General features: G+C 36.2%; 1 protein-coding gene across 1 annotated transcript in view; it reads left to right on the top strand.

Moving 5' to 3' along the window:
- The window catches only part of DCC (DCC netrin 1 receptor), a 1,043,477-nt gene that overhangs the window by 716,867 nt on the left and 314,098 nt on the right, over nt 1–12,512 (top strand). The window contains exon 8 of the mRNA XM_075993861.1: nt 7,261–7,417. Coding sequence (XP_075849976.1) covers nt 7,261–7,417 — 157 coding nt within the window. The remainder of the gene's footprint in view (nt 1–7,260; nt 7,418–12,512) is intronic.

Genomic DNA, 12,512 nt, shown 5'->3' with positions numbered 1-12,512 from the left:
GTGGTCCTTGCTCCTCCAGTGGGTAAAAATTTCTTTTTTACTCTTTTTCTTAAGAGACAAGCTCTCTCTTGCTCTGTTGTCCAGAGTGGAGAGCAGTGGTGGATGAATTCTTTAAAAGGCACTTTCCTAAATAAGCAACTTGTAATAAGGAAATTACTAAAAGCATTCATTGGATGCCTTTTTACAAACATACAATGTACAGATTTGAGCATGAAAACCTTTAGTCACACATGTTGGTTGACCTGTTTAGCAGACATAATTTTACTCCTCATTTTGTCTGAAAAGATCACAAACTTTGAGAGCTATAACTATCTTTGCTGATATGGCCATATATCCCCAAGTTTGCTTCTCAGCTTATATATTTGTGTGGCCATAGGGAATCCTCTTTAGAATACAAGCTTCCTTTAGCACTGCTCTTTGATGTATGGTCCTGAATAAGAATTGCACTTCCTATAACAGGTGCCCAGGTCCCCTTCAGGATGCACAGGTCAGCACAAACCAAATTCTCAGGCTTCTTTTTTGCTTATTAATGAAAGTATGATATTATTTTCATTAGGAACTATTCTTATATGAACACATCTTCTCCATTGTTTGGTAAATAGTCGAGTTTCAGAATAGATTGTGATCTATTTCCCCTTCTCCATTGGGTCTAAAATGAAATGTTCTCACCCCAAACCTGCATTCTCTTAGAACCTTCCTCTGAGCTCCGTTTTTCAATCTACTTTGTAATTTAGTAGCAGATTCGTAACAATTAGCATAACTAACTTGCAATAATAGCTCAATCTCCTCCAAGTACATATTCTCAAATACCCACCTGAAAAGTTCTGAAGGGGAATTTTCTAGCCAAAGTCTAAACATAATCATACAAATTTGCAATGCCTTTCATTTAGCTAATCCTGCAAGAATTTATTGGATGCCTATGATGTGACTAATATACACTGTGATAATTTGAAGGATGAAAGTGGTGAACAGTTTAGATTTCATTCCCACTGTCATAGAGCACACAATTTGCTATAAATACCAAAAAGTGGCTAGACCATTACAGTACAGGGAAGTGCCCTGCTAGGAGTGTTCATCTTATTCTGCTTCGGTGAAAGTCCAGAATAAAGGGGCCTACCCAAGGCTGGAGATCAGAATAAGGCCCCTAGTTAGAGCAACAAAACAGTGGAGTAAAGTGTTCCAGGTCAGTTTGCAGCACACAAAAGTAACAAAGGTGGAAGCAAGAGGTCTTAATGGAACTGAGTAAGTTCAGCATGGATATGTAAGAGATAATAAGGAGCTAGACTTACAACTAAAGCCTTTGCAAACTCCTCAAGTATAACGTCCCACCCACCCCCAGAGGCATTCACATGGTTCCTTCAGGCTTACACCTGCTGAAGACATCTGGGAAAGTAGGGCTGGTATGAGAGGAGCAGTGCTGGAAGTGGGAGGAGATGGGTCTTTGAGGGTGAAGCCAAGCTAGGCCGGGAGAATCACCAAGCTGGCTTTCCTCTTTGGAATTTGGAAATGGATTGAAAGCCTTTTTTTTTTTAACACAGTGCCTTGTGCACTTCGGTGAATATTGAATGGATTAATGATTAGATACATTCAATTTATCAAAGTTAAAACAATGTATGATAGCATTATTACTATGATAGTTTATCAATAGTAAATTAATAGGCATCAAGGAACAGAATGGAAATGTGTACACCTCATGTTCTCAAATTAATTTTCCATTTATTGAAGGCAATAAATGGCTTAAAATCTATGGCTTAAAATTAAATAATTCTTAGTTTCAAGCAAACTGGTAGGAACTTGATAGACATTCAATATACATTGGTTATTCATTTTTAGATACCAACCCAATAAATTATTTTATGTACATGAGGTAATACATTTGTAAATTAGCTAGATTTAACCATTCCACATGTTTACGTACTTCAAACTGTCATGTTATATGGGATAAAAGCATTCAATGCTATCTGTCGATTAAAAAAATAAATGAAAGATTGAGGTTTAATGAGATATAGAGGGCAATCATTTACATCTCGAATGATTACAAATTTTAAAAATGGTTTCAAAACTATTTTTTAAATCCACATTTCTTAGTTTTATCAAAGTTATTAATATACTACCACAATGGCTATAATTCTCTGAATTTTGAAAATAGTATAAAATTTTTTAAATGTTCATTATAATTTTTAATTATACACAGCAAAGCTTCTTTTTGTAGGTTTGTGAAATTACACTATGAGCTGTGAAACCTTTACACTATAATTTAGATTTATCTACTTCTCGATTTAGAAAATAAGAAGCTAGAGTTTGGTGTCAAAGGAATAACAACAAGAAAAATATTTCAAAAGGAAAAATAATAGATATTTGCCCTTTGGAAAATTAAATGTTCCCATCATTTCACTAATAATATCTATTTAGATTTTATTTTTATTAAATCTTCAAGCTAATAAGGAGATGTAGCCAATAAAGCAGCTGGTTAATTTGGTGGCCACATTTATAGTATTTTACTTAGCAACATGAGGATTTAAAGGGGGAAATAAGTCTATTGGCTCACTGTTTAACGTAAATTAAATATTTTTGTTTTTATGAATACAGCTTATCTTTCATGTCAACCTCATAGGGAATTAGGTAGTGCACTATTAATGAGCTCAGAGAGAAATTAATTTTAGAAACAGTGTACAGTAAATATCTGAGTGAAAAAAATCTTTGATATTCAGAAAAACTGTAACTATAAAGAAAAATTAACTCAATAGCATAGTTGTTACCAAGGATATTGCACCAGGCTTGATCAGATTATTATTATTATTTTGTTTCAAAACTATCCTTTGGATTTATATTATCTTCAGAAATCACCTCTTCTTTTTTTGATCTTGCTGTGATAATATTTTATAAAAAGGTGTTCTCAAAAAGGAAAGACTATGTTGTTATAGTGTGGCAAATTCGCCTCCTCTTCTCCATGACAGCAGATAAAGAAGCTGTAACTATGGCAACAGTAATGGACCAGACAGATTAGGGCCAGATTGGAGATTAGGACTCCAAGAGCAAAGAAAAGAAGTCCTGATTGGTTCTTTATTGAGACCTTATTTGAAGGCAAGTTACTGTTGAGAGAAAGAATGGAGGATTAGTAAGAACAAAATTAATTCTGCTGTATAAAATAGGAAGGCATTCCTTTGTTTAAATTGTGTCCTTTCCTTTTCATATAATGCCTGTTTAATTTGAGGTAAAGAGTCTGTGATTAATTCTATTCTGAGCTTTATCAGTGCCATCTGAGTCTAGACCAGTGCTGTGGGAAGACACTCCCTGATGCCTGGGGAGAAGAGAGAGAAGTGAATAGATCTGCTTGCAAACTCCCATTGCTCTACCTCTGGGCAGTCGCGGATGGGCAGAGAAGTCAACTCATTTTTGATGATGATATCATGCATGAGTGAGGCGCTCTCGGGGAAATAGGATTTTAAAACTTCCCCCTCTGTTCTTCTAAAATTTAGTTTTCTATCATCTTGAAAATTCTCAAAAAGGTTTCTCCAAGGTACCGTTAATCATATTTTTTTAAAAAAATCTTCTGTAAAAAATTTATTAGGGATTCCATTTTCTTTAAACTAATAAGATATATTTGGTATGATATTTTGAGTAAATGTGCTATCTATGATTTCAGACTGATGTCCTGATAAAGGCAGGAATTTGTTATTTTTAAACAATAAATTCATAGAAATGAGAATGCTTGGCTGAACATTATGTGTACTTTTTTTATTTTAAAGGATTTTGCCAAATATACTACTAAGAAGGTGGTACTCCCACAAACATCAAATGACAACGCATGAGAGCACCACACCCTGGTCAATGCAAGATATTAACATTTGTTAAAGTCTTGTCACTCTGACAGGATTCTTTTAGGCTTTAATGTGTATTTCTTTTATTGTTTATCAAGTTGAACCCACTTTTAAATGAGTTTATTTATTATTTTACTGATATTTTAAACATTAATTTTTATATCATAGTATTGCCTATTGTCTGTTATATATTTTCCAAATACTTTTGATCAGTCTTTCAAGAAGAAAGAGGACCCCAACTCATCCAAGAAGGATAGTAGGAGTTAGTCAGATGAATGCGATAGGCTTGTTCAATGTGCGAGCTGCTTCTGTGAAGGCCCTAAGGAATTGCCAGTGGTCCAGCATGAAGAGAGTATGTTTAATGCAAGCATCAAAAAGCCAAGGAGCCTCCACTTACCCCTTGAAGACAATGGCTTCATCTGTTGTTCACCACTCTCTCCTCTGCACTTAGAACAAGAATGGGCAGGTGACAGGTGCTCTGTGAACAGTTGCTGCGTGGGTAGAGCTACTGAACACTGCCTACTGTGGACACCTGCAAGCCTCTGCCCAAAGGTGAATTTTTTGACACAGGAAAACACTAGGTCATTGTTCGTGAAGGGCGATGTCCTTGGAGTCAGTCTCAGCCAAGGGCAGAGGTGTCAGTAGATAAATATCCCAATGTGCTACCCTCAGGAATAGATAACTCGAGGCATGTCCTGCACTAACTGCCAGAGTCCCCAGTGGTATTGCCCTTTAGTTCCCCACAGTGATGACCACCTAGATAATTCACTCTTTATAGAGTTCCCTCCCTGTCCTGTCTCACTTCCCGACCCCCAACTAGTGTTCCTGGGACCACTTCTCCCCAAAAGTATTTGCACGCAAGCCCTTTCCTAAGGCCCTGTCTATCTATAAGGGAAGCCAAACCAGGACAACTGGCCAGCAGGAGCCGGGCCAGTGAGCAAATGAAGTTTGGAGCTTGCCTTGAGGTAAAGAGATATGGGGGATAAACAAGCAGTAGAGTGATAGGACCAGGTTTATATTTTTATAAGCTTATTCTGGATGCTTCATGGAGAATGTATTTGAGGAAGGGGAGTTTAAGGAAGGCAGAGGAACTGGAAGACAGTTGTAATGATTTCAGTGACCGAGTATGATAGTGTGGATATAAAAGAGGGTAGATTTATGAGATGTCCAGGATGGGAATCTAGCACGTGGTCAGGGAGGGAGAGGTGGGAATAGGGGATACATTTTGGGTTTCTGGGCTGTACAGTTAGTTGATGGGACAGCATGGATACAGACCAGGAGGAGAAGCAGGCTGAGAGATAGAGACAGTAATTTTGCTTTGGTGTGCTAGTCTGAGCTGCCTGTGGTGTGTAGAAGTAAAGGTTTTTGTCAAGCAGCTTAATATCACCCATATTTTTGAGAGAGATGCTCTGTATCCAGGCATCAATCTTTTCCCCTCCCCTTGCAACTCCACTACAAAAGATTGACTAACTCACTGCCAGTCTTCCATTTATTTCAAATTCTGTGCTGATCAGGAAAGCAAGGGGAAATTTTATCTACAAAGAAGTAGTCAAAGAATCTATGGAGTCAGAAATAACTTTGGACACTTTGTGCCATTCTTTAAAACCTTTCTTTGTCTGTATAACTGGTATGTATTGTAAATGGATAATGTTTCTGGAACCATTAAGAAAGGAAGTAGTCTATTCTCCCCCTCAAAATGGATTTTTTTTTTCTAGCCAACAGGAGTTTAGCAGTACTAGGGACTCAGCCAATCCCTGTACAAAGTGGATGAAAGAATGGAGAATAACTTTGATAATAACTGGGGGGAAAGGTCTACAAAATCCAGTTTGAGAATTAAATGTAGACAAATGGGTACTTTTGCTTTTGGGCTAGAAATCACTGTCGAGATGAAAGACATGTTCCATAGACTTGGGGCTTTGAACAAACATGAATTAATAGAAAGCCAGCAAAGATGAATTATGATTTCGCACACACACAAGCACATTCCCCCCAATATATACATACATATTTAATATAAAACTCCTATTACATATAATAAATGCCCCAAATGTTTGAAAAGCCAGTTTTCTAATTGTGCATAATTCAGTTATTCCTATGGATAACAATTGTTAAATTCTGCTATCAATACAGTGATACTCTACAAACATGGTACAGTTATGTTCCTTTGTCTTGTTTCATTTTTTTCTGTCATTTCCTTTACTGCAAGGTAGTTCATGAAAACTGCTTCTATTTTTTTGTTAGCTTTTGTCAACTTTTAATTTCTGCTCTGAATTTTCAATGGTATTAAAAAATCCATAAATATGATATTTCAAGTTGTATCAAAAAGAGTGCAAACAGACTTTGACAGGAATAAGGTTTTGTAATAATTGTTGGTTACCTGAGGCATTTATCAATACATGTAAGTCCATGGCTATATTATGTAATCTGGGGGTCTCCATTGATTTGACCTATAAATTAGGGCTTTACTAACTCTGTTTCAATTTATGTACACCTACTTGTGCTGTGTTATTTTTCTATTCTGAAACACATCTTAACTATGAAATCAGTATTTTAAATAATCAACTTAGTTATGAATTTTTCTTAAATATAAGAAGACGATTACAGTGTGTTTATTTTTTCCTTTGTCAGAAATCAGATGATCTTACTGTTTACTAAAACTATATGATCACATTTTTTCTAAAGTAGTAAAGCCCACCCCGCAAAATGTTTTGTAAACTTCTGTGAAATTATGGCCCTCTCTTAGCTTTTCTTGGAACTCTTGAAATTATTGCTAGGTAGTCTTTGGCAAAATAGTCACTGTAAATTTAGCCTATATTTCACATATCTTAAGTTTATATTCTGAATCATAACACTATTCTTTACTTCAAATATAGATACATGCATTATTTATTTATTTGTTTATTAATTCATCCATATTCTATTCAACCCCTGCCTCATTCCAGAAAGAATTCAGGGAGATATATTATTAATTACTTAAAACAATTTGCCGCTTGTCCAAGTCATTTTCTGTTATCACTTAAAGTCATGAGAAGTATAATTTGTTTACAATATTCAATTATATTATCCACAGTTCTAAAGTAAAGTCTTTCTAGAACTCATGTGCTTATGAAAAATTTATATTACCCAATTTCTTTCCTTGTTTCTTGCCTAAATATTTTTTTTTCTTACTGTCATGGATCCCATGAGTAATAAAAACTGGACAAATATGCAGCAGAATCATATATGTTATTATTAGCCCCCCTTTTTAAAACTCCCCAAACCTGAACATATTAATACCTTTGATTCTGGTTATTGTGTGCTTTCCCTTGGTTTTCTTCCTTCCTTTAGAATCTGTGTGACTGTCACATGGCAATGCTTGCTCATAGGCGTCTCTGCCTTCCTGCCCAATTCCCACCCATGGTACTGACATCTCTGACGTTCTCATCTCCTTCCTTCTTAGCTATCCCAAGCTCCAGTGTCCTCCCTTCAGCCCCCAGAGATGTGGTCCCCGTCTTGGTTTCCAGTCGATTTGTCCGTCTGAGCTGGCGCCCACCTGCAGAAGCAAAAGGGAACATCCAAACTTTCACGGTCTTTTTCTCCAGAGAAGGTGACAACAGGTAGGTGATGCTGCCAATAATATTCAGCCTAACCTGCAATCTCTTTATATGTACACATGTGATAACAACAATGGCAGATCTTGAGCAGGAACTTTGGAGATTCTTCGAAATCCCTACTGTGTGTCTTTCCTTCATTACTCAATGGAGATGAGTGGTTTGTAAATCAGGATTGTTTACAGAGTCAAGTTAAATAAGTACATTAAATAAGTTTATAAAAACTTACTTGAAAAAAGACAAGAATGTGAATGCATAATATCAGTGTTTTATTTCTTTGGTTTTCAAAGTGATGGGCAGAGAACAGAATTAGGTGGCATATTGCTAGAACAGGGTATGAAAGAACCACTGTAGTTAGTTAATAATCCCAACTCTGTCATTGACATCATGTGATCTCAAAATCACAACATGACTTCTCTGAGGTTAATTTTACTCTTTAATATGGAGAAAATAATAATATTTACCTTGCAATATTTTGTTAGGATTAAATTAGGTTGCCTATATAAAGGATAGCAGAATGTCTAGTACTTAGTAGAAATTGTTAATGTGAATATAATCATTGACTAGACAAAAGTGAGATGTATGTGTCTGCTTCAGAATTACAGTCTTCTGGAGCTTTTTTGTCCCCAATATTTTTCCCTTAAAATGTTTTGCCATTTTAAGACTATGAAATTTGATTGGTAAGTCTAAGATAGTTTCTGGATAAGTTTATGTGGGAAGAAGCAGTGATGCATGTACTAGGCTTCTGGTCTCTCAATTTTTTGAGTGCTTCAAACACATAATTACCTTTAGGGACTTCTCAGGATCCAAAATGGACTATATAAATAGGACTTGCATAAGTGGTATTTAGTGCAAAATGGTGCAGTATGATGACCACGTGGTACAATACAACTCCTCAATGCTGGGTCTCAAAATGTTTTTCTTTCTATCTTACAACAGTTAATGCATATCCTTTTTAAATTTTAGTGTGTTTTCAGTTTGACCTTTCTTTAAAATGAAAAGAAAGAAATAGACATATATACACAGACATGCTCACTAAGACCATTCATTACCATGAAGAAGCAGGCATTTGTTTTAGTCTCACCTCTGCAACTATTTAACTTTGTGGTTTTATGATGTTTCATAAGTTCCTTGAATCCCTGCATGTGCAGTTGTGAAAACTGAAAGTAATATTAATGATTCTTACCCAATCATCTTTATGTTTTTACATAGAATTTTCTAGAGGTACCTTAAATTCTACCTGCCCCAAACCATATTCACTGTCTCCTCCTTAAGCATATATATATATATTTTTTTTTTCTCTCTTCTTGGTTTATGTTAGTACCTTCCATCCAGTTGACCAAGCAAGAAACCCAAGCCATATTTTACTCCTGCCTGCCTCCCAACACTGCCATTCTTCATCAAGTCTTGTCACATCTACCTTGGCCATAGCTCAGCCATGCCACTTTATTCTATGACTTCCATCATCATTTCTCTCATCTCTGGAAATAACTTTTTACCTTCTAACCCATCCATCCTCACTGTCTGTAGTTATCTTTTTGAAATATAGTTTAGATCACTCATTCCACTGCCCAAAGATGTAAATGTTGTTAAGTTTAAATACAGTGACATTTTTATATAAAGACGTGTACATAAAAACTTTCAAACTCCATTTAATGGAAATCTAGCTCTGATTTATACATAAGGAGAAGTGTGGTTTTTATAACTTATAATGACTAAAACTATGCCTCTTAACTGCAAATAGCTGGATTGAAAATGGTCCAACTATTTGTCAGATGTGTGACTTTTGTGTATTTAATTGTATAAAGCAGGAATAATACCTCTCTGCTAGAATGAATAAAAAGAAGATACATTCCACCTCTCAGGATTGTTATGAGAACTAAATGTTGAAATTCAAGTAAAGCATTCAGGGCAGTTGCCACGTACAGGCAGAAGGGAGAGTCTCAGAATAGTGTGAGTTTGGAGACAATGTGGAAAAGAGGCAGAAAATAAGGTTCAAAGGAGAGGAGGATGAGGAGGAGGCGGAGGAGGAGGAGAAGTTGTTGAAGTTGCCATGTTTGAGCAAAATATTTATTTTCATAACTGTTCACAGTTGCCTGCTTATAATACTATTTTGTCCTTTCCTCTTCTATTGAAATCTTTCTTATCTTTCAAGCCCAAGCATAGATCCTCCATAGCCCCTTGGTTACTCACTCCCATAGCCATAGCATGGACCTTGACAACACCAATCACTGCAACTTCTCTATTATCTCAGTTTTACAAATTATATTCTTGCCTCTCTCTCCAGACTGTTATCTCCCTATCTTCCATTTACGACTTTTACACAAACCTTTGATTCCACAGGGACCTACAATTCTTTAATCCTATGGATGTTCTCACTCTCTCTCATCCTTCGTGTTTTCCTTCACTCATTTAACAGCTAAATTTCCATTATTGAAAACGCTTGCTGGCATACATTAATGTTTTGCTGGCTTATTTCATTTCACATTGCATGCTTAGCAAAATCCAACTCAAGTAAATGTAACTTTAGACGTACTCTATACTTGAACTCTTGTAGCTAAATATAGCTGGAGGAAAAGGTACAAGAAGGCTGACTCCTCTCACTTTGAATTCATAGCTACTAATCTCATGTTGCCCATTAATGCCACTGGCAATTTTACTGCATTTATCAATCCGCCTCTGTTTCACACATGTTCCTAATAATATTTCATGCCTTTCCTCTCTTCTCAGATCTCCAATAACTTCCCCATTTCCCTCAATCTTAGTTGACCTTGCTGCTAATTTCCTGGAAAATCAGAAGGGAAATTCTACATGCTTTCACATCTGAATTATTTACCCAAGTATGTCTTTAAGCACACAATCTGTCTATCCTCAAATTTCTATAAAAAAACCACCTGCACTCTTACCTAAAGCCAAACATTTACTTGTACACTAAATTCCTTCCTTTCTTGCAACATAAAAGAACAAATATTCAGCCATTCTTTCTTTCTCCTGAATTTTCAATTTCTTCCACTCAGGGGGATCATGTCTAGCGGCCTGTAGGCATATAGTTACATCTCCGTTAGCAACCAATTCTCCTTCAATCCCACTTCCTTCTCCTCTACCACTTCATTCTCAGTTCCCTTCTATAGCAACATGCCTTGAATTGTCTAACCTCACTCCAATATCTCATCTCCTATTGCAATAATGATTTTGTTCCTAGAACTTTATTGCAACTGCTCTGACAAGCAGGTTACCCATGACCTCCATGTTGCTCAACCCCATACCTAATTTATGGTACTCACATTACTTGGAAAATTAGCAGATTTTGTCACATTTGATCAATTCCCCAAAGTCATTCTTCACTGAGTTTCTATTACCTACATTATCCTGGTTATACTCTAACACCTCTGGCCACTCGTGTTCAGGCTCTTTTGCCTGATCTGTGAAGATTGAATTGCTCCAGGGCTCAGAACTTGGGGTTCTCTTCTTATCCACTTCATGTCTTTATATTCTGTCAATATGCCAATGTCTTCCAAATTTGTGTCTCTGGTCCTAACTTTTTACCTGCAACCAGCTTCCTGCTTGATTTCTCAACATCAGTGTCCCGTGGGCATCTAAAACTTAAGATAATACCAAATACTTGTTTTCTTTCAACCCTAATCCCTCCCGAATACTTTATCATTCCAGAGTTTTCCCCACAGCATTGAAATCTTCATATTTCTCTTTAATCAGGTCAAAATCTTTGAAATAATTCTTAGCTCCTCTCTTGTTGTACCCCATAACAAATCCATCATCAAGTCTTGGCAGTACCATCAAAATATATCCTGACTCCATGAAATGATATGATACCTGGCATTTGCTATAAAATAATACAAACAGGCAATCTATGATTTTATATTTTAGGCTGAATTATGAGAATAAAAACATTCATTCTATTATTCTGTCTAGCTTTATATTGCTTAATTTATATAACAAAAATCAAAAAAACAAATGCAAATAAAACATATACTTAATCCTGCCACTTCTTAGCCCCACCTTTAACCACAAGCAAATCTCATCTGAACTATTGCAATTACATTCCAAGTCTAGACTAAACCTAAAAGCTGGAATAAACCTTTTAAAACATGAGTTAGATTGTGTGATTTCCCTGCTTCAAAACTCTCCTATGACTCCCTGTCTCATTCAGAAAATTAGCAGAAAAACTTGCTGTTTGGTCCATTGTTACCTCACTAACCTCATCATTTACTATTCTTACTATTATTTGTTCCCTTCTTTCTGATCTCACTGGCTTTCCTGTGCTTCTTCAATATGCGAAGAATCCTCTTCCCTCGAGACCTTGGCACTCACTGTTTAGTCTGTCTAGAATGTTCCGTAACTTCCACTAAATCTTTGCTGCATTGTTATCTTGTCGTGACGATTTTTCCTGACTCCTAGCTCTTATTTTTCTCCATCACTGTCAATACCTTCTACTTACTAATTTTGTTTCCTTAATCCTCTTTCTTTCTACCAGAATATAAGCTTCATGTGGATAGGGCTATTTTTTTCTCCTTTATTTGTTGAGCTATTCTCAGCACCTTGAGCAATGCCTAATCTCTAGTAGACACTCCCTAAATATTTGCTGAAGTCCTGACTGAAGTGTCAAGTACTAAGTGAAACTTCAGTCCACATTGCTCCAAGACAGAAGTCATCAGTTTCTCCTCTATCTCGCCTCTTCATTTTGATTACATTACTCTTAGGACCATTGCCACCTTTAGTCCTGTTTGGTATTTGGTTGAGTACAAGTGTATTTCCCTCCCTGGTGATTGAAACTAGGTCTTATTCACAATCCTATGCTAAGCGTCCGGCACCATGCCTTGTGTATTGGAAATGATACGGTAAATGTTGCAGAGAGACAGATGTGATATTTGTGATAGATTTTTCCTTAATCAATAAAATAAATCGTGTTACTGAGGAGGATGACTAAGCTGACTACAGTTTTATAAAAAAGTTGTTTAATTGCAAAAGAATAAGAGTTGATATTAAAAGTTGATTCCAATATCCTCATTCATTTTGTCTTTTCTGGCTCTCAATTAGCGCAAACATACGCCATATGTCTCTGAGTGGTTAGCTGTGATGTTTG

This window comes from Microcebus murinus, chromosome 17 (assembly GCF_040939455.1).
Source record: "Microcebus murinus isolate Inina chromosome 17, M.murinus_Inina_mat1.0, whole genome shotgun sequence".
Classification (NCBI taxonomy): Eukaryota; Metazoa; Chordata; class Mammalia; order Primates; family Cheirogaleidae; genus Microcebus; species Microcebus murinus.
This window is presented reverse-complemented; position numbering and strand designations above follow the sequence as displayed.